This window comes from Lacerta agilis, chromosome 16 (genome assembly GCF_009819535.1).
Source record: "Lacerta agilis isolate rLacAgi1 chromosome 16, rLacAgi1.pri, whole genome shotgun sequence".
NCBI classification, from domain to species: Eukaryota; Metazoa; Chordata; class Lepidosauria; order Squamata; family Lacertidae; genus Lacerta; species Lacerta agilis.
Window position 1 is genome coordinate 35,065,825 of NC_046327.1, and position 27,967 is coordinate 35,093,791.

General features: G+C 48.3%; 2 protein-coding genes across 4 annotated transcripts; one reads left to right on the plus strand and one right to left on the minus strand.

The window, feature by feature from the left end:
* Positions 1 to 239: 239 nt before the first annotated feature.
* On the minus strand, positions 240 to 13,566 carry FTSJ1 (FtsJ RNA 2'-O-methyltransferase 1). 3 transcript variants are annotated; one of them, XM_033172781.1, is made up of 11 exons: positions 13,471 to 13,566; positions 11,896 to 12,036; positions 11,478 to 11,547; positions 11,279 to 11,381; positions 11,084 to 11,162; positions 10,918 to 10,970; positions 9,480 to 9,533; positions 8,261 to 8,363; positions 6,231 to 6,314; positions 1,942 to 2,045; positions 392 to 628 (listed from the first exon to the last, which is right to left on the minus strand). In XM_033172781.1, exons 2-11 carry the CDS (start codon positions 12,014 to 12,016, stop codon positions 407 to 409), a joined length of 993 nt encoding a protein of 330 aa, XP_033028672.1. In that variant the 5' UTR covers positions 12,017 to 12,036; positions 13,471 to 13,566; the 3' UTR covers positions 392 to 406. The 3 variants fall into 3 exon arrangements, with proteins under 3 accessions (XP_033028673.1, XP_033028674.1, XP_033028672.1); XM_033172782.1 differs by lacking the exon at positions 1,942 to 2,045 and having other exon boundaries at positions 240 to 628; XM_033172783.1 differs by lacking the exon at positions 6,231 to 6,314 and having other exon boundaries at positions 386 to 628.
* Positions 13,567 to 13,960: 394 nt separating this feature from the next.
* On the plus strand, positions 13,961 to 27,793 carry GPKOW (G-patch domain and KOW motifs). The gene is made up of 11 exons (XM_033172780.1): positions 13,961 to 14,205; positions 15,836 to 15,981; positions 16,931 to 17,070; positions 17,171 to 17,277; positions 18,814 to 19,024; positions 20,543 to 20,675; positions 20,901 to 21,036; positions 22,480 to 22,642; positions 23,158 to 23,227; positions 23,861 to 23,946; positions 26,571 to 27,793. Exons 1-11 carry the CDS (start codon positions 14,033 to 14,035, stop codon positions 26,700 to 26,702), a joined length of 1,497 nt encoding a protein of 498 aa, XP_033028671.1. The 5' UTR covers positions 13,961 to 14,032; the 3' UTR covers positions 26,703 to 27,793.
* The last annotated feature ends 174 nt before the right edge of the window (positions 27,794 to 27,967 follow it).

Consider the following 27,967-nt stretch of genomic DNA (forward strand, 5'->3'; position numbering starts at 1 on the left):
TTGATAAAACAGGAAATTCTGTAAAATAGTGGTTCCCAATTGGTGGTCTGCGGACATCAGCGGGTCTGTGTAACCCACCCAGGGGGGGTCTGTGTTTTTAATGTTTGAGGTTTTATTGTGTTTTTAATATTTTGTTGGCAGCCGCCCAGAGTGGCTGGGACAACCCAGTCAGATGGGCGGCCTGTAAATACTACTGTTGTTCTTATTCACCTAACAAAAACTACCATAGAGATATCAAAAATTTCAAAAGTAAGGGGTCCATGGCTTGGTTTTTGAAAAACGGGGGGTCTGCAGTACTTAGCTAATGGGGAACCACTGCTGTAAAAGGGAAACCAAGGAGGATGAAAAGTCTTTCAAACCAGCAGGGGACGATATGCACCTCTTGCACCCCATTTCTGTGATAAAGTCACACTGACAGTTTTCCAAGGGTGTCTGTGACCTCGGCCTCTAGGGGTAAGCATGCAGCCCCCTGCTCTTGCTGCTCCTGGAGGACATTTTCCTGCTGAGGCTGGGGCACTTGCTCCTTGGTAAGCAGGTTGTGTTTCTTCAAGAAGCAGGCCTCTTCGTAGGGAGGGCAGATGGGAGGCTGAGTCGGGGGTACGTAAGTGTATTTCTTCTCGGGATCCAGCTGATCAAATGGGAAAGAGAGCAAGAGAGCCTTAAAGCAGCTGGCCCAAGTCCCTTTCCGGAGCCTAAGCACCATCAACCACCACCATTATCCTTTTTGTTAATCCCCAATGCTAATTAACGGGCACCTCCGTTCTCTGCACTGCGGTCTTTGGGTTGTAGCCAATGCCAGTTCTGCTTAAGAGTTGTTGGCATCCGTCTGTCTTGAGAGACAATGGAGTGCCATTCCAGGGGTGGAGTGAAACCCCTTTAATAGCAGCACCAAAGTGACCTCCCCAAGACACAAGCCTGGCCATGTGTCTGGAGGTCCTGGGCTGCCCAAACAACAAGACCCCCCTCTCGGCTTCGCAATACGCTCGGCACCAGCTTGGCTGCAGGAGTTGCTGGAAGGAGGCGTACAAGGCGCCATCTTAGGGACTCTACTCAGGATTTGTGTAGCCTTTTCTTCTCCCGAAGATCTCCCACAAGGAAGCAGAGGTTTTCCTTCACCTAGATCAGTGATGGACAAACTTGGCCCTCCAGCTGTTTTGGGACTACAACTCCCATCATCCCTAGCTAACAGGACCAGTGGTCAAGGATGATGGGAATTGTAGTCCAGCAACAGCTGGAGGGCCAAGTTTGGCCATCACTGACCTAGATGGACCCCCTTCCCTGGTGGATGAGCCCCATCTGCCCCTCACTTCCCTCTACAACACATGCAGAAACCACCTTCTTGACCGGTGGACCTGTCATTGGTCTCATCCAGAGTAGACCCACTGAAATTAATAGCTGGGACTGACTTAGGTCTAATAATGTTATTGAGTCTGCTCCGAGTAGGACTAGCATTGGATACAATGCTGCCTGTTTCAGGTTCTCCTGCCAATAACTGCAAGGCACCAGGGGCTTTGGACTGGGAATCCCTAACAGAGGGATCCGTGTGCTTTAATCTTTGCACCGAGAAAGGAGCTGCTACCCATGAAGACAGCATGCCTCTGAATACCATTTGATGGAAATTGCAGATGGGGAGGGGGACTCCTATTGCCCTCAGGTCCTGCTGGTGGGCTTCCCATTGGCATCTGGTAGGCCGCTAAGGATGCTGGCCTAAGATTGGGCCTTTGGTCTGATCCAGCAGTCCTCTTCTTTTCTTCGCACCACCACTGCCAATGACCAGAGGGTGGTTTTGCAGCTACCGATTCAGGAAGGACCAAGTGGCGGAAGAGGGCCCATAGGACTCCACCTGGTTCTAGAAAGCCTGCTTGCTCAATCGGAGCAAAGACACGCTAGAATCGCCCACTCCCACTCGCCTCCAGGCGCACCACCCAGGACCAGCCTTACCTGCAGAGGGTACGTCCGGTCGGAATCATAAGCACTCAGGTCTCCACAAGCCAGGAAGGGGACAATCACCCGATTGGGGCCCTCCAGCTGGTTAAAATCCACATCTGTATTGGGGGAGGTTTGGTAAGTGCTGCTTGCAAAGAGATGGACCCCCCAGGGTGGAACACAGCCTGCCCTGCCCTGCCCCCCCCCCACTATTCACCTTTGTCATTCTTTACAATTCTTTTTTTAAAAAAATATTTTTTATTGATTTTAACAATTTAAGCACATAACGTATCAGTTAATTTTTTCCCCATCCTTCCCCCCCCTCCCACTGGGGGAAGCAATTTTCCAAGCCCCTCTCTCACAGGAACAGATATTAAACATTGCAAATTTAACATAATTAAAATACAAAAAAATCATTGCTTGGGTCTGGCCCTTTTTCTTAGGCCAAACATTCATCCTCTCCCCAATTTCATTGTCTATTGACCTCCTCAGATCCCCCCCTGTTGAATTTATTGTCTATCTGCATTAACAGCTTTCCAATTCATAGTCACATCTATTTTCAAATATTCATTATATATTCTCTCCTTATCTTTTTGAGCAAAATCAAATAATACAACCTTAACTCCTACTAATTTATAATCCACCTCGGCTCCAAAATACTTCTGAAACTTTCTAATACCCTTATCCAATTTTCTCCTACTTAATCTAAATTTCCACACCTAAATTCCTCTATTTGCCAGCACCCTTCCCTCCCTCCGGTCTCAAAATTTTTGGCATATAATTCCATTCTTTACAATTCCTAATCCTATCCCCCTCATTTACAAATATCGTTACACCTTTTTTTTTTTTAAATCTCTTTGGCTAAGAAGCTTTTAGACTCCTCAGTCCTCCTGGGTTCCTGGGGAACGTATTTTTAAAGGAAACCTGGCTTAGGGCAGAGGTGCCTTTTTCTCCTGCTAAAACGCAGCTGCAGCAAAAAGGGCTTCCAATACTTGGTGCTGATCACGATGTTAATGATGGTAATAACACCAAGGGGGTCTTTATTAGGCACCTATAACTAGGGACGTGGGTGGGCTGGGTGGCGCTGTGGGTTAAACCACAGAGCCTAGGGCTTGCCGATCAGAAGGTTGGCGGTTTGAATCCCCGCGAAGGGGTGAGTTCCCGTTGCTCGGTCCCTGCTCCTGCCCACCTAGCAGTTCGAAAGCACGACAGTGCAAATAGATAAATAGGTACCGCTCCGGCGGGAAGGTAAACAGCATTTCCGTGTGCTGCTCTGGTTTGCCAGAAGCGGCTTAGTCATGCTGGCCACATGACCCAGAAGCTGTTCGCCGGCTCCCTTGGACAATAAAGTGAGATGAGCGCCACAACCCCAGAGTCATCCATGACTGGACCTAATGGTCAGGGGTCCCTTTACCTTTAACTAGGCATCATGCAGAAGGTAATAGAATACAACACAACTGCTGCCCAGAAACTTAGAATCCAATAAGATTATGATTTAAATACCAGAAATAGGACAAGGAGAAATACAGGGGAATTTTTTTGGTCCAGTGAGCTGTATCTTCATCTTCCCACACCATACAGGGCCAACTTGTGACAGCCACCTGTCAATCACCTGATATCATGATGACAGGTAGCTTATCCCAGCCCCCTCTTGAAGTTGCCCCTCCCCGGGGGGGGGAGTGAAATAACAAACAAGCAGGATCGAGATTCCTCCCCATCAGCTGGTGGGCAGGGTGCTCAATCCTAATTTCTGCAGGGATTGGCTGAGCGATCCAGTCAATGGGGCAGGTTGGTGTTGTTTGGGGGAAACAGTCTGGCGGCCCTGCAGGCTGTTCTCCATCCCTGCTTTAGGTAATACCACATTCATCTAGGTTTTCTGTCTCACTGCAGATGTTAACATATTAAAGCTACTGTGTTATCACCAACAGTGTCAGTTGTGAATGTTCACAATGTTTATTTTCCATGTAGCTAAGCTTCAGCTGAATTGGAATTGGCTTTACTTTTTGTGTAATCTTGTCACTGGCCTGGAGGCTTTACATTTTTTGCACTCTGCATCCATCTGGCCATCTGATGGCATGGACTCGAGTCCAGGAAAGTTTACACCACAACCAATTTGCTAATCTGCAAGTTGCCACTTTTGTTATATTTCCTTTGTCAACCTGATTTCTTCATGATCACACCACACTGCACACTGGATTAAAACTGAGTTTTTCCCTAGGCAAATTCATTCTTTTCATATCCAGAACCTATGGAAGACTTTGATTTCATTGCTTATATACTACTAGTAGATATTAAGCCCGTTAAATTAACGGGCGCTAGAACATATGTGGTCTATGGTATAGATCACACCAGTTTGTTTGTCCTACAGAATTTCAGAGGCGACTCTGCCTCAATGTTAGTTATAGACAGGTGCTCTGGGTCAGCAACCAGGACCCCCAAGAATAAAGGTGGCAAAGCTTCCCACTGCACTTCTCTCCATGTCAGGATATGCTCCACCTATTACATGTTCGCATATCAGACTGCTATCAGTAGCATAGGAGGAGCTGGAGAAGTGGAAAATTTGCAGTCACTGTACTTCTCTTGCACAGTCTTTGCATTGTGCTGAAAGAGCAGCTTCTGACTGCATGAGCTGTTTGGGGACTGGTGTTAAATGTATAGGATTTCTCTCCCTAGGTCAGGCATAGGCAACCTTCGGCTCTCCAGATGTTTTGGCCTACAACTCCCATGATCCCTAGCTAACAGGACCAGTGGTCAGGGATGGTGGGAATTGTAGTCCGAAACATCTGGAGAGCCGAAGGTTGCTGACCCCTGCCCTAGGTCAACCGGCTCTCGGAAGGGAGGGAAGGAGGGAGGTACATGCGCTCCCTCTCACGCAGCTGGGCTCTGTGAAGGGGCGCTCGGTGCATTCCCCTCAGCGCGGCCGCCGCCAGCAGTCTTGCCTCAGCCGACCGGCCTCCCTCCCTCGCTGCCGGCTCTCCTCCTCCTCTGCCAGAGCTGCCTGGGCGAGACCCGGAAAGAGGAGGAGGAGAGCGACAGCAGCAGCAGCAGCAGCAGCAGCAGCAGCAGGAGGGTGTCGGTTGCGGGTCGAGAGATAAGAGTTTTTAAATGCTCCTCTTGCCCACTTTTTTACCTGGGGGGGGGGAGGAGATGAAGGAGCCACTGCGCTTCCCGAGGCCCTTAAAAAAAAAAACCCGTCCACTCCCGCTCCCCCCCACCACCACAAAGCGGCGGGAAAGCGGCGTGAGGGGAGAAGAAGAGAGAGGCAAGACGGGGGCGGAGCTCCGCGCGAGGCCGGGACGGCCCATCTCTGAACCTCCAGCGGGCCTGGGCCCAGTCAGGGGGCTGGTCTACGCGGGAGAAGGAGGCACCGCCACCGCTGCTTTCATTCGCCCGCCCTGTGGAAAAAAGTTGCCCGTTCACTCTCGCCGCCGTCCAGGAGGAGGGAGAATAGGGAGCCGTCGCCGCCACCACCCTCAGCCTTTCGGGAGCATGGAGGGAACGGGGAAGAGAGAGGCGGGCGACGGCGAGGGGGAAGAAGAAGGCAAAGCTGCCGCCACGGAGGAAGAAGAAGAGGCGCCCCCCCGACTCGCCCCCTTTCTTCCTTCTCTACCCGGGCCGTGGAGCAGCGGTAGCAGCGCGGACACGCCCACCCCCAAGGGGGTTAAAGAGGCACGCTTCCCTCAAAAGGCGCTGGACCTTGCCGGCGGGGCGGCTGCTTCCTGCTCACCGGCTTCTCTTTTTGGGAAGCAAAAAGACGCAGCGGCGGCGGCAGTTGAAGCGGAACGCCGGCGCTCTGTGGGGCGGGCTGTTCTGGGCCGCTCTCCTCGGCCTCTGGAGCGCCAGCGTTCGGATTCAACCGCCCCGCTTGAACTGCCGACGCTGCTCGTGGCCCGATGTCTCTCTGCGCCAATCCCTGTGTCCCTGGGGCACATGCGCAGTAGCGCAAACCCAGAGACACACGGACTGGACGCAGAGACACTTGCATTTTATATATATAGATGAGGCCTGCCTGGCTTCTCAAGGCATTGACTCTATGGACAGGAAACATACAACAGCTTCAGCCTCCAGAGTCCCTGCTCGATACTGCCAAAAAAAAAAGGAAGAGAAGCAACCCGACAATGGATCACTCCCTGGGACCGAAGACTCACAATCCCCCTGCAGGCAACTTGCACCTGCCCTCCTCCATCCACACTTTCTTGCCTCTGCCCTCAAACCACCCACTTTCCCTTGAGTTTCCCTTCCCTGCGTCCCACAGCACAACAGGAACCCGCAGAAACATCTCTTCCTCCTTCAAGGTTCCTTACCGTAACAGTGATCTAGCAACGGATTGGACATGTTTGGCATGTAGCCTTCGGGGGGGCTGTAGTTTCGGCAAACAACAAAGGCCTCTGGAAGGATGAAAAGGCAGTTGAAAGCTTTGGCGATCACCACTCTGGAATTCCACATTAAGTTATACACAAACACACAATCCCCAGCTGTTTCCCCAATAGAGTTGGTTATCAGGCCCTGTGAGGAGTATGTTGTGCCTAACCCCAACCTGCATTGGGAAAAAGCATGTTCTGCACTAAAACCATCAGACTGGGGGGTGGGGGGCACAGAAAAGAGGATAGAGCATCCGCTTTGTAAACAGAAGGTTCCAGGTTCAATCCCTGGCACCTCCTGGCAGGGCTACGAGATACCTTTGCCTGCAACCCCTGAGGCCCACTGCCAGTCAGGGCTGACAGCTCCAAGCTAGATGGATCCAGTAGCCTCACTGATGATGTAATCCAGCTTCCTATTTTCCTATTAACTGGCCATTTCCAAGCTTCCATCACAGCATGACCAAGAACCAGCATGGAGCTATTCAGACACAGACCCTGTTCTAAATTGTTTCCACTGAGTTCTATGTGACAGAATAAAACAGTCTGACTCCTGGGATGCAGAAGATGAGGGAGGTATGACTCATGCAATAGACAAGAGGCTCTTCAATGGCAAGAGCCCATTTGCCAGTGGTTCCCTTGAGAGAATGACCTGCAAAAATGAATGGCTGCCGCTCACATCTATAGAAAGCGGGGAAACACAGCCTTTGGGGATTAGCTTTGCAGCAGGAGCAAACAACTGCCCACTACCTCCGACACTGGGTAGACCAAGCCTTCAATAAGAGTACGCAGAAGATGAGTTGTACACATGTCCTAATTTTCCAACTGCATGGCAACCCATTGAACTCAATGTAATGGGATTCTTGTCACTAGCTCAACTAGGAGACTAAGGAAACATGTTTGCATAAATTTAAAAAGTTAGCCTAAAATGCAAGTGCAATTGCTGCAATACAAACATGATTTTTGTTTTTTGAAATGGCACTGAAGCAGAAAACACCTCCACCAAAGCAAACTCAATCAAAAGCCCTAAGAGAGCATGACGCCACGGCATGTGCAGATTCTGTTGTGCGCTTCTCGGACCTACGTTCACTTTTGTGTTTTTGGGAAACTGCTCATTTGTCTTCTTTTAATTGTAGGAGGTTGCTGCAAGGAGCAGGGTGGAGGCAGGAGGAAACAGTTGGCGAAGCAATGGGTAATAGGGCGAAAAGAAAGACGCTGGAAATCACGAGGGGACGTACAGTGGTACCCTGGGTTACGCACACCCCGTGTTGCGGACATTCGAGTTGCGAACGCCTGCAACCCGGAAGTGTTTCTGGAGCACGCGCGACTCCCGGATGTGCAGAAGCGTTCTGCGCACTTCGCGCATGCACAGAAGTGCTCAAATTGAGCTTCTTCCGGGGTTTTTTTGTGTGCGTTCGTGATACGCACGCCTGCGTTACGTACCGCGACCTGAAACGGATCGTGCACGTAACCCGGGGTACCACTGTACATATCACGCAGGGCGCAAAAGCACCATCTTTCCCCCTCTGCCTGCATGCTTCCAGACATTCACCTGCAACAATGACAACTAGAAACATGGGACCAGATACAACTAAAGAGCTGCGCTAGTGGGAGCCAGGACAAGTCCCGCCAGCACAACATGGTTTCCCTTTGCCTCTCCTCCCCATCCATGCCCCCCAGATAGGCTCTGGGGGTGTTGGGAGGGGTCCCAGAACAGCCTACAGGGGGAGAAGAGGGGGAAGATTGTTTCATTGGGCAAGCAGAAATACTCATGCAGACAGAGTAATCTCCTTAGTGCCACTTAGAATTCCACTCATGGATGATGATGATGATGATGATGATGATGATTATTATTATTATTAGATTCCAGGGATTCTAAACAAGCTGTCGGATCCTGTAACGCTTTGTACAGTTTCCCCCATGAGTGGCAAAGCTGCAAGTTAACCAGGCTTGCAAGAAGCTGTTTGGTCGCTCACCAATGCTGGAGTTGCGGCTACTTCGGGGTTTGGCGCACGTCACATCAGGAAAGAAAATTCGTAGCTGGGAATAGAGGAGGGTGATGTCCTTCCCTCGGAATATCTAAGGCAGGAAAGCAAAATGCCATCATCTCGCCTGGATAAACTGCATTCTTACGTCACATTACCCAGGCTGTGAATAGTGACACAGATGCAGAGGAATCCTCTGCCAATGAGAGATGGGGAAGGGGCGTAATTCAGATGTCCTGGGGACACTGAGCTCAACAGCATCAGGTGCCGAGAGGGAACAAGCCTGGGGTGCTCCCAAAACAGACTCAACATGCAGCCAGCACCCAAGTACAGTGACTCTTGATAACACTGGAAATGAACCCAAGTTCCCTGCTCTGGGATGATGGGAGTTGTAGTCCCAAAACATCTGGAGGGCCAAGTTTGGCCATGCTTGCCTTAAGGGTGCAAGTCAAGCTCTCACGAATTTGGGTCCTTGCATTCACAATCCCTGGGAAGCGTAACAGGCTATTCTGCTTTGTTAGAAAGTATCAGGTTGTTATCCTCTGGGTCTTGCAATATTCTTGAAGGTGAAGAGTTATTAAAAATTCCAAATAGTGGCTTATTTCACCAGAGGTGTTTAAACACCGCTGTTATCATTTTAATACCAAATACATTTTTGCCATGTGGTTGAAAAACACGTCACCTTTGGTCTTTCTTCCACTATACCTTACTTTTTGAGTTAATTTTTCAGCACTAGCTATGGGCCAGATTTGCCTATGCCATAAATCCTAATTTGTACCCCTTTTTGGCAAATTTAATTTTAACTCCTACTCAGTTGTGTTCTTCTTTTTCTATTTCCTTAGTCCTTACATGTTACTGGATTATGCTTTCGATTAAATAAATAAAAAGAAATAAACAAAAGCTGAGCTCTCAGATTTTCAGTATTCCTGCTCAAGTTACTTTGTTGCTGTCTTAAAGAACCTCCTGGCCCACTGCTGACGCCCAGTGGGCTGATGAACTGTGGACAGGCCCGCCGAGTCCCCATCCTATTTGCTGTGGTGCCTTAGGTGAGCTCAGGTGAACAGCAATAAGCAGGTGCTGAAACACCACTGCAGGGTGATGACTTTGGTGCGGTGCCCACAGCAGCCCTGTTTGGCTACACCTGTTTGGCCACACCTAAAGCAGAACTGCAGTGCCTATTAACTCTTGCCTGATCACCTGCAGGGCTCACCTTTGCTACAAATGTCCCTCCCTTCTTTAGCACGTGCGTAGTGATGTTCAGAGCCTGGAAGAAACAGAAGGAAACAATCAGCACCAAAAGAGAAAAGCCTTTTTTGGCACAAAGACGCAGCAGGTGGGGAACAGAGCCACCAGCATCCCATGACAGTTTGGGCCAAAGAAAAACCTACTGGTAGATAAAAGGCGAAAGGGCTTGCTATGGTCCTGGTCTTTTCCTCTCTGTTAGGAAAGGCCCAGTACTTGTAAGACAGGGGTGGGAAAGTGGACTGGATCCTGGGCTTTCCCACCCTCGGTGGCCCATGACACGTGAGCAGGGTCCACCTTGAAGTCAGCATTGATCAGCTGATGAGTGGGAACTGAACATCTCCCCGGCCAATGCATCATCTGGAACAGTCTTTACAGCTCCTGATTGTGAACTGGCAGCCATGTTGTCAGGGAACTGCCTCCTGGCCCGCTGAGGGGAATGAAGGGTCTGTTAGCATAGAGAGCACCGACGTCAATTGAGAAGCAGCAGCTCTTCCAGCGCGAAGAGCAGACACACCTCCAGTGGGGAGGAAGGGGAAGGGGCCAGCCGGGAGAGGAGAGGGCTTGGAGATGCTGCAAAGAGCCCCAGCACCTCACCTCACTTGGCTGGTCAGGAGGGAAACACGCCGTTTCCGGTGCCCCAATTGCTCAGAGGGATGAAACGTAAGGAGGGTAGGAGGAGATTTGGGGTGCCGAAGTTCTTATGCTGGGGAAGGAGCCAGAAGGGGCCACTCCCGGATTCTGCCAGCGACTGAGACAGACATGCTTTTCGTAGCTCTGCACTGTAAATAGTTTGCACAATAAAACTGCCAAAGACTGTTTGCGCTCTTGCTTCGTTACTCATGAAGCACCAACATGCAAACCTTACACATGTCAACCCTTCCTTGGGTTTCTGAGAATTCACAAGAGGTTGTGACTGTAAATCTGTTTTTACAGCTGTAGCATACTTTTTAAAAAAAACACACACCAAGTTTTAGAGCCAAATGCTAAATATTTTACTGAAAATCTATTTTTGTAATTGCATATTGAGATTGTGGAGCAGCCCTAACCACAGGGCTCCACTTAGGAGCAATCTGTAGATCTTCCAGGTCTGGGGAATATCATGACACCAGATAGGTCCTTTGGAGGGCATCCCCATTAACCTGTTTGAAATCAGGCGTTATGTCAGGACCCAGAATAGTGTGGTATTTTCTGGGGCCTGTGGATCCCAGCAAGACTCACAGGGGCTGACGCCATACCCATCACTTGCTGGCACTGCTCCTATCAAGCTTCCAGATCTGCTGCATTCAGTCAGCCTGGGCTACTTTCTGCTGAAGGATGGCAACAGGCTCTTCCATCAGTGCAGAGCCCCCAAAGTGGTTGAGTTTGCTCATTACACATAGGGGCAAACACCAGGAGATACTCACAGCAAGCAACAGCTGGGCCTGAATGTACTCATCTATGTCATGGAGTCCAGTCACTGCAGAGTAAAGGAATTACATATCAGAGCTAATACAGGCAGCTTTTCCCTCTAAAGCCCCCATCGGCCCATCCGATTCCCCTGACAAGGCTGGTAGCCCGGTTGCCACCTACCATCAGGGGCTCCATCGCACACCACCAGGTCAGCGGGCTGCCCTTCAAAATGGCAAATGATCTCCTGAGCTGTAGAGACCTGGAAACAGAGAGGTAGGCGGGTATGTGAGCAAAGAGACTGTTCTCTGGGTAGGCCTCTTTTTCTTCTGCTGCTTAGATGGGGTAGAGGCCAAGCTCGAGGCTGACATCACCTACCTTGGTAATGTCCCCCTGAATTTGGATGACACCCGGCAACGGAGCCATGGCTTGCAAATCTACAGCTACTATCTTGACATCGGAGTTTTTAATGTCTTCTCCTCTGTGGGGTGGAATATAAGTAGATACCATGAGAGCCTAGCCCTTCTCTAAGGGGCTGCAACCCACTAGATATGTTTGAGCTGAATTCTTTGCTTACTTAATCTTCCGGCTTAAAACCTGGCTCCAGCTTCCAGGAGCTGCGCAGAGGTCCACAGCCCTAGAGACACCTAGGAAGGACAAGAGAAGATCAGTCAGCACCTCTGCAAAGGTGCTGAAGAAAAGGACTAGGAAGCAGAACTCCTGAGATGATTCTCTGGGGGAAATACATGACTGTTTAAAGTGGAAAGATGGGGCCTTTGTTGCAGTGTTATTTCCCCCCAAAACTGAACTCTGGTCATCTGGGAAAAGCTATCTGCTAGGAGGAGGAGATACCAAAGCAAAAGTATTACCGTAACATTCCACTTCACAGGTTCTGGGTCTGAGCCATGGCATTAAAAATAGGTTTGAGTGTTCAACACTTGTTCATGCCCATTAGTGATGCAAGAAAAAGTGGGGACACATGTTTTTTTGCCCACCTTGAAACAAATGGTATTCCTCATCCAGTTGCAGAAGTTTGAACGCACTACGGGCTCGCCACCCCTCTTCTTTGGCCAGGCGGTAGTAAATGTCACGCTTGTCTTTGGAGGAACGTCCCATCCTCACTTATTTGACAGGTACTAGAATGTGAGAGAAGAACTTGTCTGTTACCTGCTTTGCCACTGTGTGGGGAAGCACATCAACTGTGAGTCAAAGCAGTAGCACTGGCTTGCTATAACGAATGAACTGCAGGCATAACAGGCCGGCCCTAGAGGAAGTAGGTATCTATTAGCTTATCCAGTATCAATATCAAAATGGCTGCCTAGTGGAATGCAACAGAGAACCTCAGAGAGTACTTTTTAAAGCCCTGGAGAGTTGATACACCTGAAACGCCTTTTCCTGAAAAGTAAAAGAAACTCTGGGGAAGTTGTTCCAAAGCTGCAGCCCCACCACTGAAAAAGCCCTTGTAGATTTTACCTTATAAGTGGATGTTATTCAGGGCAGAGCTCAGTCAGATGGGTGGGGTACAAATATATAGAGAGAGTGATTCCCTGAGGTACTATGAGTTCAGAACATTTAGGGGGTTAGCAGAGAATAAGCATCACCTTGAAATTTATCTCTCAAAGCTGGATAGCTAAGTTGTTCCAAGTGCGGTGTAGATAACACTAAGGTTGCTGGTTTGATCCCCATACCAACCGCTGCTTAAATTCCTGCATTGGACTAGATGATCCTCAGTATCCCTTCCAACTGCTGCCATTCAGAGTAGATGGTTCAAGAGTCTAACTCAATATATGGCAGCTTCCTAAGCCCCTGTTATTATTTCCTAATTCTTCTTGTATTCCAGGACTGGGTGCTAGCACTGTGAAAGGGGTCCTGGGTGGAGACTTAGCTTAACCTCAGCTTCTTGCTGCCAAGTGGCCACAAACGGAAAATGAAGCTGTAAACCTGTTTTGAATCCGCAGCACTACAGAATGAAAGGCGGAGACAGGCTTGTGAATGATTTGCTACTCCATACCAAAATAATTAAATCTTTCTAGGAAAAATAAATCCCCTTGGGCAGAGAAACGTGGTGCAGTGCGTCAAGGTGGGTGGGTGGAAGGCTTCATCCCAGTTTTCTCCTTGACATTCCACATTTCTGTGTGCAGGGTGACCCCATCATGCGGGTCCCCACATGCAGCGCAGAAATGGTGCAATCTAGAAACAAAGCCCCACTCCACCCTACCCTATAAGATCCTATAAATCTTAGATCTGAGAGACGCTGTTGGTATCGAAAGCCAACCACCAGGCAGGCAGGATTCATACTAATGCAACTGCCCTGTGACCTAAATCTAATAAACAAACAAATAAATAAGCTCTCTGGAGATGCTTAGCGTCGTAACAGGGAGAAACCAACAGGTGAAGAAGGCTCTTCCCTCTACTGTACAGAAATACAACGGATGGAGCAGAGCTTCACCTGCTGAATGTCTGCCTGTCCCACCAACTTCAGAGAGCACAGTGACAGTCCAAAAGGAGGCCTAGACTGGCTACCCTAAAACGCGCCGTCCTTTCCCCATGGAGATAAATCCCGTATATACCGGAAGCAAGTCGCCCGCTGAAAACAGCCCTTGGTGGTTGTTTTTCACATGGCGGAAATGGATGGCCAATGCAAGGATCCGTAACTATGCGCCGCACCACGCATGCGCAAAGGGTATTACAGCAAACGAGGCGCTGCTCGCTCGTCTGCGTCGGTGTGGCGCATGCGCAGTTTGGATGCCGTGCGCGCCTCCCGGATCACTGCGCTTGCGCCGGAGCATTCTGGCTGTCGCAAAGAACTCAGTTGGTCTCTAAGGTGCTACTAGAAAGAATTTTCGATTTTGTTTTGACTATGGCAGACCAACACGGCTACCCACCTGTAACTGCAAAGAAGCACGGGAGTTGTGGTGTTTTGTTTTATTCTTTCGCTGATTTGTGGGATTCGAGAAACCTTCTGCCGCGCTGCACCATGGGAGTTATAGTTATTCCTCCCCCTGGCCCGCTTGCTCTGCCACGGAGACGGGAGGGGCCCAGGAACTCCGTCTCCCATGATGCCAGCGGGCGACGCAAGTGACGCCAAAGGCGCGCGAGGGAGGGAAGGAGCGACGAGGAAGCGAAGGGAAGATGGCGGACGGGGCCGAGAAGCCAGCGGGGGCGCAACCTGCCCCGGTGTCGTTCGGCTTCACGCGGACAACCGGGCGGAGGCGGTTTCTTTTCGTCACGGGGCAGGATGGCAGCGGCGAAGCGAAGCAGGAGCCTGATTTCCTCTCTGCCATTGAGGGGCGCGAGTTGCAAAGGTAGTCGGAGGAGGCGGCGGGCAGCGGTGGTCGTCTGCGCGGCGCCTCAGTCGCTCGCTTGAGCGGCTGGTTTAGGCTGCGCCTTGGCAAGCTGCGCCTGTCCCTGGCGAGCTTGGTGGTGCCGCTTCTGGCGGCAGGCTCGCGTGGCTGATGAGAGAGAGACGGGGAGGGGGGAGATATCCCTGCATGCAGAAAGCTAGCGTGCCAGGCTCTACCTTCGCCTTCTGTCCGGGATAGCAGAGGGGATGTCACAGGGCTTTGGGCTGCTTTTTTTTTTAAAAAAAGAGTGTTGGTTTTCAGGTTTTTCCCCCTCTGGGTTACACTTTCAGAAGAAAACTTTGCTTGCAACACGCCGATTTTTTTATTGATAATATACTGGGAAACAAAAAGAAACAACTCCCAGGATCAGGGGTGGGAATTCTGCCTGTCTCTTCCCTGTCCATACTCTTACTACTTAGCCATCCCTGATCCTTGGCCATGATGGCCGAGGCCGACAGGAAGCCCACAAACATCTGGCGGGCCACAGGTTGCCAATCTGTTGCAGATACTGCACAAAACACTTGCATCCCAATATGTGATCAGGACTTTCCACCACAATACAGACACAGAGATGGGTTCTCCTAATGAACCTACATTCTTCACCTTGGCAGGGGAGGGGAGGGGAGAGGGAAGGGTGACATGGGGTCGTGATGGAAGTGAAAGGTATACAGTATTTTGTGTTGTAAGACACAAGTATTCCATAGCAAAGGACGACCATTAATCGTTCAACAATGTATTAGTGTTAGTTGCTGGTCATATCAGCAAGTGACAGTAGATGCATTTCCTACCTGTATTACTGTTTTTGTCAGTCACTTGCAGTGTCAGTAACCTTTATTTCCCCCACTTAAGTTCCTCTGCAGTGCATGTGAAGGCATTTGAAAAAGTTTGTGCCCTTCTGCAGTTGTTGTTGTGGTCCAAAATTGCTGTGTGTGTCTGTGTGTGTTTGTAACACAACAAATTACCTGAATGTGTCGGTCAGTGGTGGGGGAACCTCTTGCCGGTGGGCCTTATTAAGCCCACCAGACCTCCCTGTTTGCCCTGAAAGGTTGTTTTGGCCAGGCCATGCTCATCTGTCAGTCACCTGATAGCATGGGACAGGTAGAGCCACTGCTGCAAACAGTGACAGATTCAAAAGAAAGAATCAGGAGTGCACTCTAAATCATATAATGTCAGGTGATTGACAGGTGACCCCTGCTGACCTGTCAAAGTGTCCTGCAGTGGGTTGGCCATATCCTGGTCCCCATCCCAAGGGAAAATTCAAATCAGTAGTCCTGGCTCTACAAATATGTTTTGTTCAAAGCAGTTTCTGTTTCTCCCACCATATATGAGGGCACCAGTTGGGCGATGGAATGAAGCTTGTCAGAATTTCACCCCATTGGGATAAACATGTGATTTGCATCCACAACTGGAATACATAGTACCTTAAATCTTCATACTGTTGTCAGAAGATTGAAATTATTGAAATTTTGAATATGCACTTGAACTTCACAATAAAGTGTACTTCATTTAAAAAGAACAGAATTTCACCCCATTGTACTTTGCTATACCTCTGTGAGTAGACAAGCCTTAATTGGTGTATGCTCCTCTGCAGTGTTCGGCCAGCCCCACAACCGAAAGAGCTTGTCATTCCCCTGATCCAGAAGAACAAATGGAAGAAGCCAGAGGAACCTGCACCACCCCAGGAACAGGATGGGAACAGCTGTGTAGAGGCCCAAGCAGTCAGGGAGCTCATTGAAGGTGAGCACTCCTTACTCCACCTTCTTTAGAATTGCAGCCTTCTCCCATCCTTGAGAACTGGAGCAGAAAACATCAGGTTGGATTTTTTACCCCATTGGTAACCAGACAGGCTAGTCACCTAACTCTGAGGCTGTGGAGGCATAAGTGACTCTGAATTGGTAGGAAATGGTCCTTGTCAGTGGAGTTGACAAAAAGCGCTTCTGGTCACTATTGCAACATCAAGGTTCAGGAGGCACTCCCAAGGCTGTGAAGCTGAGGTCAGGATTGTTCATCACCACCAGGCTTGCTTACTCCACCCTAGGTGACTGTTGACAGTCTTTCAAAATGAAGATTGCAGTACAAATATCCAGATCTTTTGGTTTTTTGCAAGCAGCTGTACTATATGCTGGGCCCTTGTCCTCTCCCACCCCACACCCGACCTAGGAAGGACTGCTGGACTCTGAGGTTTCTTGCCTTAGCTCTGCAGTAAGTTGCTTATGCTTCAGCTAATTGTTTCTCCATGCCCAGTAAGGACATTAAATCACGAAATAGAACCTAATTATTTTTTTGTCATGGTCTGATGATTATCAGTTTGTGGTAACACGGACATTTTCCTTTTTTGTTGGTGGCACCGGTGTTGTGGAATGCCCTTCCTCCCGAAATATGCAAGACTGCTTGGTTTTGTCATTCTGCTAGCTCTTGAAGACACACCTGTTTAGACAATCATTCCCCTGAACGTGAACCTGTTGATCTAACTGTTTTAATTGACCCTTTTAACTGCTCTAATTGTTAGGCTCTTAAACCAGCTTGTTTTAGTTTATATTTTGATAGAATTGTTTTGTGGCACATTTTTATCATGTGTGGGTATTTCATAATGGGCTTTCTACTTGTAAAATGTTTAGAAGCCGTTTTGGTGTGTGAGCAGTGTATAAATTAATAAACAAGAATAACGTGATGTCTTTGCATTCAGAATCTAGGAAGTCGCGGGAGCAATGGGAGAGCGGCACCAAGATAGACCCTACACTTTCCATTCCCCTCCTCATGCAGAATCGTGTCCCTGATGGCTTTGAAGACGGAGATAAAGTGGATGTCAGCCTCCGTCCAGAATCGGTAATAGTGGTGGTGGGTCTCTGTGGACAACCTTCAAAGCTCCTATTCAAGAGAGTTTAATACTTGTCCTCTTTTTCTTTTCCTCCCCTCACATTGTTAGTCAACGGAGGCAGATTATGAAGAGGTACCAGTAGAAGCCTATGGTCTTGCCATGCTGAAGGGCATGGGCTGGAGAGCAGGCGAGGGCATTGGGAATACCTTCAAGCAGTGAGTCCTTCCTGAGCTATTTGGGGACTTCCCTCCATTACATTCTCACCCACCCCAACAGGGTTTTTTTGTTTTCGTTTATTACTGTGTTATGTACTTTCGTGTTTTTATATTGTAAACAGCCCTGTGATCCTTGGATAAAGGGTGGTATAGAAATGTGATTAATAATAATAATAAATAAACAGAAAAATCTCAAGGAGCTAACGGTCCAGATTCTGGCAGTTCACGAATCGCTGATGGGAAGGGAGAGGAAGGGGATTAGATGTGTTCAGATAATAATTTAATCTACTCTAGATTTGGACTCCATCCTATTTCTGTATGCTTGTGTGGGCTGCACTGCTGGGACAGTGATAACTGAACATGGTGGACTCCACAAGGACATAAAGCAGGGTGTTTGGAGTGGCCTGCTTTGCAACTGTGAAACTCTCTTCACTTTGCTGGAATGCTCCACAGCATTAATCCTTGCTGAAGCTACTTTTATAATGGCCACAATTAAGCAGGTGGGGAGTGATTTTTAACCCATTTCTAGTATTTTAATAAAAGTTCTGCACACAGGTTGTATTGAACTAGGGGTTTAGTATCATCTTTAGCATTAAGCCTCTGGTGTGGGCCAGCAACAGCTTGAACGAGGATGTAGCTGAAAGATTATAGCTGAAAATACAGATATGTTAGGGAGCATGCCTTATCTCAGTCCAAGGTCAGTTGCCAATATATTCCAAGCCAGTTAATGAGCTAGTAGTCCCAGTTCTGCACCCAAAAATGTTCCTGGCAGTGGCTTGAGGTTAGGGAATGTGTTTCCATGGGAGGCCTGTCACATGTCACAGACATCATAAAGCACTTTTATTTAGAAAAAAGCTTCTGCAGGTTAAAGTGACCCAGAGCTGAAGTGAATTTAGCTGCAGTCCTAAGAAGGTTGTTGGAGAGAGGCAATCAGAAGGGAAGAAAAGGTGGAGCTGGAGCAGTGTTGAGAGAGAGAGAGAGAGAGAGTGTGTGTACCCCAGGAGTGGGGAACCTTTGGTCCTCCAGATGTTGATGGACCTCAGCTCCTATTTATCCTTGACCATTGGCCAAGCTGGTTAGAGCTGATGGGAGTTGGGAGTCCCTAAAGACTGTGAGGGTCATGGGTTCTCCACCCCTTCTATCGCTTGGTAGAATTGGCAGCGTTCTGAATGCAAAAGTAAAAATGGTTTTCCCAGCTTAGTGGGTGATGGGCTGTGGTAAACCCTTTGTAAATGTCTCTGGCTTGGCATGCCTAGCCCTCACTGGTAGATGCAGCTCTGTAGCATTGCAACCTTTGTTCCCATGGATGCTGAAATCTCTTCTTTGGGACACCCCAAATTTGCTTGGCGGGATCTTTCCCCGGTGAGTTGTGGCTGTGGCAAGATTCAAGTCCACTGCTTCCATGCCCAGTTCTGTCCATTATGCAACAGCACAGGGTTGTCTTCTTGCGGGTAGAAACGCTGCCCCCAAATTGGACAGGGTCAGTGATGTGTTTCTTTCTCATCCCATCCTGCTCCTCTTCTTGCTCACATTAAGAGACGTGAAGCCTCCGGAGCATCGTCTTCGACCCAAGGGTCTGGGCCTTGGAGCAGACCGCTCAGCAGCCCAGGATTTACAATCCTCAGCACCCCGGCGACCCCCCAAACCTGGCGAGGAGCCTTCCAAGAGCAAGGATGAGCCACTGGGATTGGTTCCAGGAGGTGCAGTCTACATTGAGGCTGGACCTCACAAGGAGCTGTATGGGAAGGTGAGCTGTTGCTTTCTGTGAACTCCTGCTATTTGTCGCTTTGTGCTCAGGTCTGTGTTCACCTGGGGTTTAGTATTCTTTGAGCAAGCAGGAGGGGCTCCTGACAGAGGCATAAACATTCACTAGGGAAGGCCTATAGCCTCTACCCTGACTCTTTCCACCCAACTTAATGCTTATACAGCTCAGGACCAGGATACTTGAAAGAGCGTCTCTTTATATTCCCAGTCAATCTTATCCTTTCTGCACAATAAAAGAATTGGGTTATTAGTGCTGTGGCACCCATCCTTTGGAAAATTATCCCCTGTTAAATACACCATCTGCATTGTTTTTTCAGTGTCTTCTTTTCCAACAAGACTTTTAGGTAGAGATCTTTCCTAGTCTGCTTCTATATTGGAATTGTTTTTAAAATGTTGTAAACAGGGTTGTTTTTTGTTTTTTGCTTGCTGTATGCCGCCCTGTGCTGCTTTGGGAGGAAGGGTGGAATATAAATAAAATAAAGTATGTGCATCATAATTGAATCAGAAGGCGGAGAATGGACCCACCCACAGTGCACCTGTGTCATAAGACTGACTGCATGTTGCCACCTTTTTCATCAGGGCTGTGGGCTGATACAGCTGGTTTGCCAGGTTTTAATTGCTTCCTGGGGATGTCTTTCTTGGTACCTATTTGTAGGTGGTTGTGGTGGGGACTTCTCAGCTGCCTCGAAGTCTTTGTACTAGTTTGGTGGGGTCAGCTTATTTTGGGTCTCTGAGTTGAGGTTTGCTTTGTAAGTGTTTCAGAAAGTCCATGCACAGTATAGGCTCTATTCTTTGTTCCGGCTCTACCAGCTACTCAGTGGGAAGATATAGATAGATAGATAGAAAACTGAGAACGAGCTTGGTCCGAGATATGAGCAAGGACCATAACAAAACTATGCTCTGTTATCCATATTTGCCTGTCTTTTTCCTACTTTGGGACGAGAGTACAGTGGTACCTCGGGTTGCGCACACAATTGGCTCTGGGGTGCCATTCGCACCCCGAAGAGTGTGAAACCCAGGTGGCATATGCATGAACTGCACAGGACGCTTCTGTGCATGTGCGGACATGCGCAGAAGTGTCCACGCTCCGTATTTCACTTCCGGGTTTGCGGAGTATGCAACCCGAACGTACGTAACACGGAGCGTTCACAACCCGAGGTATGACTGTACAATTTATGGGTTGAATCCAACTCTGTCTGTGCATGAGCAGAGAGGACTTCCACTTGTGCAACACAACTGCCCCTTTAATTCTCCCCCACCACCTCCGCAGCCCTCTGTGTGCCCCCCCCCCCCAGATCTGTTCCAGATGATCTGTCAACCCTCCAGGGCAGATTTTGAAGGTCATGCAGGGGAGGGAGGAGCAGAAGGGGAAAACCTGTTATGTAAGCAGAAGTCAACTTTAGCACCCACCCTGTAAATTCTGCACTTTTGTTACACCCAGGGCATTCTGGGCATTGTAGTTTTCTGAATGACCTTTTGCTTCTCTCTTGCTCTTCCATAGATTGAAGGCGTAGATGGAGATAATGCTCGTGTCATGGTGAAATTGGCCATTGGTGGGAAAACAGTAACTGTGAGCCAGCATGGAGTCCGACCTGTGACCCAGAAGGAATATGATAAACTGGCCAAAGACCTGAGTAAGTTTTGGCTCTGTTCCCTAACGGGGTTACCCATGACTCAATGTGTGTTGCCTTCAGTTCTTCCTTTGTGATCTATTCTAGGGTTTCCGGTACAGATTTCTGACATTAGCCTGTGTCTTGCTTTGGGGGCTTGGGTTGCAAATCAGCAGGCAGCTTATGCAGCCTCCCCCCTTCAGTCTGAGCATCCCCTCAAGTTTGCTGTTTTTGCCACTCCAACTGCAGGCCGCCTCAGTAAGGCCCACAAAGAGAAGGAGGCAGAACAGAGGAATGGGACCAAGAATGAATCAGATCACAGAACTTCAGAAGACAAAAAGGAGGAGAGGGAGAGGAAGAGGAAGCATCCACCCGGGGCTGAGAGGTAATGACATCAGTTCTGGAGAAGCAACTGTACTAGCAGCCTCTTTGCTGGTAACTTAGTCAAGGCTAGATTATCCACAGAATGTCTCTAGCCATCAAGAGGAGCCTCTGCCAGGACCACTGTGCATCTTTCAACTTTGCTGCAAAGACCGCTCAGGTTAACTGACAGCTGTTGAAGCTGACAGTGGACTAGTTTGCAAGTCATGCTAAGTCACAGTAAGAGTAAACCCTGGTTTAACCATGAACAAGCTGCATGCTGACACTTGTGGAGAAACAAACTGCAAATCTTGGCTTAGTGTTACGTGTGAACCAGAGCATGTGGTTTGCTTCTGTCCAACCCAGGAGCCAAGAACAAACCCGGAGAGAGTTCACCCAGCACCTGGTGAGCTTCTTTAGGTAGTGGAAATTATTCCTTTATTCCAACCCCTGGGCTGTCTTTCACTTGATAACGAAGCTTTTAATCTCAGTATAATCTGGTACAGTTTAAACCATGGATCTGGAACCTGGGGCTCTCCAGATATTGTTTCACTCCAACACTCATCTATGCCAGTCAGAGGAGCTGTCATTCTAACAGTTTCTAGAACAGGCATCCCCAACCTTTGGCTCTCCAGATGTTTTGGCCTACCCCCATGATCCCTGGCTAACAGGACCAGTGGTCAGGGATGATGGGAATTGTAGTCCAAAACATCTGGAGGGCCAAAGGTTGGGGATGCCTGTTATAGAATATAAGGAAAGCCTTGCAGGATCAGACTGGTGGCCCATCCAGGGGCGGAGCAAGGGGGTGCGTTGTGGGCAGGCTGCCCCATATGCCACCCTGGAGGGGGTGACACTCAGCGCCCCCCCCCCGACGCCCAAGCCAAGCCCGCCGCCAGGGTAAAAAGCCACGCTCAGTGGCTTGCTCGCAAACCTGCTCAGCGCGTGCTTTGCTTCTTCTGGCTGGGGCGGAGGCGAGGGGTGGGCCAGGGAGGGGCGCCAGCGACCGCCTGGTAAAAAGCCTAGCTCCATGGCTTGCTCGCGGTTTGCTGGCGCTGCCACTCCACAGCACGCATGTGCAGTGTCGCTACGTAGCGATGCATGCGTCATGCGTAGCGACGCTGCAGGTGCGCGCTACGGAGCAACACTGTGCCCCCGGGTTTGCCGCTCCAGGTGGCCAAGCGGCTTCCTTCACCACTGGGCCCATCTAGTGCATCATCCTGTTTTCACAGTGGCCAGCCAGGTGCCCCAAAGGAAATGCGCAAGCAGGACCTAAGCACAAGCGCACTCTCCCCAGCTGCAGTTTTCAGTGACTGATATTCAGGAACATATTGAGCGTGAAGGCAAAGCATAGCCATCGTGGCTAGCAGCCACTGATCTGGAGGGCCACGGGTTACTTGCCCCTGGTTTTATCAGCAATCTCTCATGAGTGGCACTAATACTTGACTGCTTCTGTGCCTTTTGCTCATAGAGATGACCGTGCTGTGAAGCAGAATAAGGGTGGCGGTGGCAGCAGCAGCAGCAGCAGCAGCAATAGCAATTCCTCTTCTAGAGCTTCTCACTGGTTGCGGCGAGACCTGCGAGTCCGCTTTGTGGATAAGCTCTTCAAGGGAGGCAAATACTACAATACCAAGGTATTTCATGGAAGTTCCCTTTTTAACATGTGCCAGTTTTATAGGAGGCCTCACTCAGCCCCCCCCCCCCGAAACAGTTGCCAGCACTGCAGCAGAGCATGTGTGCCAAGTCTGCACCCATGCCACCTGTCATTTGGGCCATAGGATGGATTTCCAAAGTTAACTGTCTTGAGGGGGTGGGGGACCCTTCATCCAAGGTTGGGCTACAGCAGGGCCGTTTTTGGGGGGGAGAGTTGCGTATTTGAAAGCAACTCCTATATAAAAATGCAGCAATTGCATCAAAACCTCTTTGCATCAAGGGAGGATGGGGACTCTGTGCCTTAAAACAAGGGAATCCCCCATTCTGCCACTTCAGAATGTGAACGCTTTCTACTGTATTGAGGTTAAACTCCCTTTTTGATCAGAGTTCCCCACGTACCCAAGACCAAGCCTGGACCTGAGTTCTAATCTAAAAGGCAAAATGGCATGAAACCTTGTGCTGGTTTCTCCCCCCACCCTTCCCCGCTCCCCTCCAGATGGTAATCGAAGATGTCCTCAAGCCAGACTCATGTGTCTGCCGAACAGAAGAGGGTCGTGTTCTGGATGGTGAGTGTGTTCCTGACTGTTCCTGACTATCCCTGGCCTTCCCTTGGAACCTGAGGCTGTTTTTGTGTAGTTAAACTGCCCTTGTATAGTTAAGGTAGAAGAACATTTTCCTATTCGTAAGCAGTAAATAGTAAGGACCAGAGTGCTTAAAAGGCTGGGTGCTTCACCCCATGCCACTAGGACCCCAGTTTGTTTTTGAGCCCTTCCCAAATACTGCCCAAGTGGATCCAGTTTGTCACCTGCAACTTGGAGGGGGAAGGGTAGAAAATACAGGTGGACTCTGCTACAAAGGGGCCTTCCTATAGGAAAGCAAGTGATCTCTCTCTCTGGTGCCAAATCCCTAGCTTCAGCCAACGGTACCAGGAGGGTCTTGGAATGTGACTTGTAACTAGATGGAGAAACTGTGGGTGACCAGGCTAGTGGCCCAACCAATTGTTGCTACTTCATCTGACCTCTTCTAATGGCTGAAGTAGTAGCCTCTGGGATACCTCAGTTGGTAGAGCATGAGACTCTTAATCTCAGGGTCACGAGTTCCAGTCTCACGTTGGGCAAAAGGACTCCTGCATTGCAAGGGGTTGGACTAGATGGCCCTGTGGTCCCTTCCTTCCAACTCTATGATTCCTCCTTCCACAGGAATTCACGAGTCCATGCTGGAGACAGTTATCCCTCGAAGTGATTCGGACTTAGTCATGGTGGTACTCGGGGAACAGGCTGGCCGGGTGAGTCACAGATCACGATGGGTGGGGCCTGAGCCGTTACCATGAGACAGGTTGGGCCTCTCACGAAATGAACCTGGTATTGATGGCAGAGGAGCAACAGTGAAGCACTTCTTCCAGGTGCAAGAGAATCCTGAGAGTTGCTGGGGAGGTTTCTGAGCTTCTCTTTATATTGGCATATGAGCTGTGCAAGTCTACTCTAAAAAACACACACACATGCAAATTATGCAAATGAAATGAGAGAGATTCAAGGAAGCACTGGACAGAGAATGACACCGGTGGGGGTGGGGTGGGGCTTCTTTGTTGTCCTGGCTTCAGGAACATGTAGCCTACATTCCTGGTTCAGCTTCCTGGGTGTAGCTTTTAAGCTAAGACTTTGCTCAAATGGTCTTCAGTGTCAAGACTCGGCCCACAAATTCCTAACGATAATGTTCCAATGTTAGTCCTACTTGGAGTGGACTCACTGAAATTAATGGACATGACTAACAGATCTAGCCATTTCTTTTTTTTTTATAAGAATTTATTGGATTTTAACAATAAAAACACACAAAATACAAACACTACAAAAAACTACAAAATACAAAAATACAAAAAAAGAAAGAAAAGAAAACTTACACACACTTATCTATCCTTATCCTCTTTATAATCATTATTTTGGGACTTCCTCGCATCCTCTCTTCTGCGTTCATTTCTAATCTTCTTTAGTAACTTTATAACATTGTAAAATCTTCCTTCTCAGAACTAATCTTAATCTCATAAATCATAATCATCATATACCTAAAATCTTATTCCTAATAAAATAAACATTACACATTTCAGTGAATCTGCTCTAAGTATGATGGCTGAATACAACCCAGTGTCTCTGAGCATGTGTAGCGTGTTTTTTTCCTCTCTTACCAAAACCACCTCTTGCATGTAAAAATGCTGTTCCCCTCTCATTCTATATCCCATGGCACACGCACACGAAAGCTCATACCAAGAACAAACTTAGTTGGTCTCTAAGGTGCTACTGGAAGGAATTTTTTATTTTATTTTGTTTTGACTATATCCCATGGGTTCAAAGTGGCAAGCAATACTTTAAATTTATTTTTTTGAAATGATGTGGGCTTATGTCTTACAGTTATTGCAATAAAGATAATGAATAAGCTACATAAGTGGGTGCTAGATGTGATTGTTGGAAAGCAATAGCAGTATTTTGAATTTTATCTGCAGACATCTTGGAGAACAGTCGAATGGTTAGGGTTTGTTCATTTTTAATCTAGGGTGGGGAATAGGGGAGGGTGACTTTTTCTTCTTTCCTTCCCCACACATTTTCCCATAAGATACAGTACAGTGGTGCCCCGCTAGACGAAAATAATTCGTCCCGCGAAAATTTTCGTCTAGCGGGGTTTTCGTCTTGCGGAGCGGCAATGGGAGCCGCGCTCCGCAAAACGGAAAAAAAAAAAGACGAAATTTTTTCGTCTTGCGAGGCAACCCCATAGACTTTTTCGTCTAGCGGGGCAGCCTCCCGCTAGACGAATGCTTTCGTCTAGCGAGTTTTTCGTCTAGCGAAGCATTCGTCTAGCGGGGTACCACTGTAGCTGATATTACAAAGAAATGAGACACTAAGCTAACATATGTGTCAGTATGCCTTTAAAATATTTATAAAGCTCTGATATTAAAAACAAAACATTCAGAGTGGTTCCAAACAAGAAAACGTAATCCACAATAAAACTAATACAGTAATTCATAAACCTGGATTAAAAATGCATTACCCACAGCAGATGGTATGTGCCAGGCCAATATTAGTGGGTAGGGAAGGCCTGGGTGATCAGAAGAGGTAATTTATAGCCAGCTTTTCATTAAAATCAATCCCAGAATGGGGTGCAATATACAAGTATATGATACATGATAAAATAAAACACTATGAAAAACCAGACAGCAATGATAAACCAAATTGGCATCCCAACACTGCAAGAGTGACAATATTTGTCAACTAGCCAAATCCCTGTGTAAATAAAAATGTGCCTACAAAATGCCTAAAGCCCATCAGGGTTAGTGTCAGCCAAATCAGCAAGGGCAGGGGTGCCACTATAGAAAACCCCTTCTCATGCGTCACCACATCTTGCACACTCGGCAGGTAGGCTCTCCAAAGACTGGCCTGGTGCATAGGGCTTTATGTCCACATAGGCACCTTGAATGTGGCTTGGTAGCTAATTGGCAGCCAATGCAGTTCCTGTAGACCTGGTGTTGCATGTTCACATCTAACCACTGTTCTCTCCAACCTTGCTGCCATGTTGCTGCTTCTGAACCAAGCCTAAAAGCAGCCCTGCACTGCAACAATCCAGTTGCGAAGTTACAAATGCATTCACTGCTGTGGCTACGCTATCCCTGTCCAAGTGACTCCCATAACCAGAGCTGCAAACAGCAGGCAGTGTTTGCTGATAAAGCTCATGCCAATGTTGAAATCTTAACTTGAAAAGTCAAGGGCAGAAGGGAAAGTGGAGCTAAGAACACATATACGCATGGTGTGTGGTGATATGCAGTGTGCATGGAGAGAGCAGTGCATGCTTCCATCTGTTAAAAAAAACACCCAAACCCTCTGCAGTCTCAGGCAATGAGTTACCCTCTGCTTTCTCTCCACCTAGGTGGGCCGCATTCTTCGTCGAGACAAGGCACAGAGCCGCGCACTGGTGCAGCTGCAGCGGGAAGATGAGAAGGTCTTGACACTAGAGTATGATGCTGTCTGTCACTATGTTGGTGGATCAGAGGACGACTGAGCTCCCTCCAGAATACATAACATCTGCAGGACAGAGGAACTCCTAGACTGAAGGGGCAGCCTTGTTTCTTCAGGGAGGGGAGTGGAATGCTGAGCACATTAGAGGACAATGAACAAGACTGCCTCCATGTTTGAGGCAGGTGCTCAAATCGCCCCCACAATTTTCTAGAGTGTTTTTTTAAATATACATATATATATGTGAACTCTAGGTGTGAGGCTGCTTGCAACGTGCACAGACTTGTTTCCAAACCAATGACAGCACTCTAGAACCTGAGTGTCAAAGACTGCCAAAGGCAAGAACATGCACAGAGAATTAAATCTAGAGCACAGCCAAATAAGTTGCGGGTCAACTCTTGTTCTAGAGCAACAAGCAATTAGGCTGGCCCCAGATCAGAGGAGTCTCGATCTGTCTGATACAGATCCAGGATTCTCTGGGGCTCCTTAATCAGTAATACCTTTCGGTATCTCTTTTTGAACTCTAGGCTGTGCTCTAGAGATGGACTACTGCAATTTGTATGATCCACATAGGAGGGAGACTGCTATTGTGTGTGTCTGTGGGTGAGACAGCTTGCTCTTAATCTAAAAATGCTTTGAGCATTCAGGGATGGAATCTAAAATTATGTGTGTCTATCCTGGCTTTTCCAGAATGGTGCCTATTGTTGCTGATAGACCTATGCTTACAGTGTCTGTGGGAAAATATATTCAAGCAATTCATGGGCAGAAGAGAATACACATTGTCTTGTACTAAACTGATGGTCTTTCATGAGGACAAGAGATTAGGCCTTTCCCAGGGTATACCCAAAAGAAGGAAGTACACTTATCTTAAAGTCATTCTATAGCAATAGCTTCAGAATGCTGACCTGCACAAACTTGGTCATCTTAATTGGGTGTCTGTGCACTCTAAAGAGTTGAGTAAGTGGTTACCTAAAAGTGGCATGTGGAAAGCACATGTCTTCCTAACTTGCTTTCATCTGCTGTGGAAATGAACATGGGAGGACCCAGCTTTCAAATAAACCAACTTCCATGAATTGAGTTACTTTCTTTTTAGTTAAATTGTGCTGTAAGCTGTAAATAAACCTCAATTTTCCTTCTCTTTGTGTGGTTGGTAGTATGATTCTGAGGACAGGTGCAACTGTCTCTCTGCCATTGTGACCCTTGGTTCCTTAGGCAGATAGCCTTGATAGCACCCTGTAATTTGACAGTAGGTTTTAGCCCACATGGGCTTTTCCAGACCAGATTTTAATCTGTGGTATCTTTACTAGATCA

Excerpts from the sequence above, each read along its gene's own strand:
- FTSJ1 (XM_033172781.1), bottom strand. The coding sequence starts at position 12,016 with ATGGGACGTTCCTCCAAAGACAAGCGTGACATTTACTACCGCCTGGCC. Across the intron at positions 11,548-11,895 it reads GGAATACCATTTGTTTCAAG|GTGTCTCTAGGGCTGTGGAC; the intron begins GTGGGCAAAAAA and ends TGTCCTTCCTAG. Across the intron at positions 9,534-10,917 it reads AGGCCCAGCTGTTGCTTGCT|GCTCTGAACATCACTACGCA; the intron begins GTGAGTATCTCC and ends TGTTTCTTCCAG.
- GPKOW (XM_033172780.1), top strand. The coding sequence starts at position 14,033 with ATGGCGGACGGGGCCGAGAAGCCAGCGGGGGCGCAACCTGCCCCGGTG. Across the intron at positions 20,676-20,900 it reads TAAACTGGCCAAAGACCTGA|GCCGCCTCAGTAAGGCCCAC; the intron begins GTAAGTTTTGGC and ends CTCCAACTGCAG. Across the intron at positions 23,228-23,860 it reads AGAGGGTCGTGTTCTGGATG|GAATTCACGAGTCCATGCTG; the intron begins GTGAGTGTGTTC and ends CTCCTTCCACAG.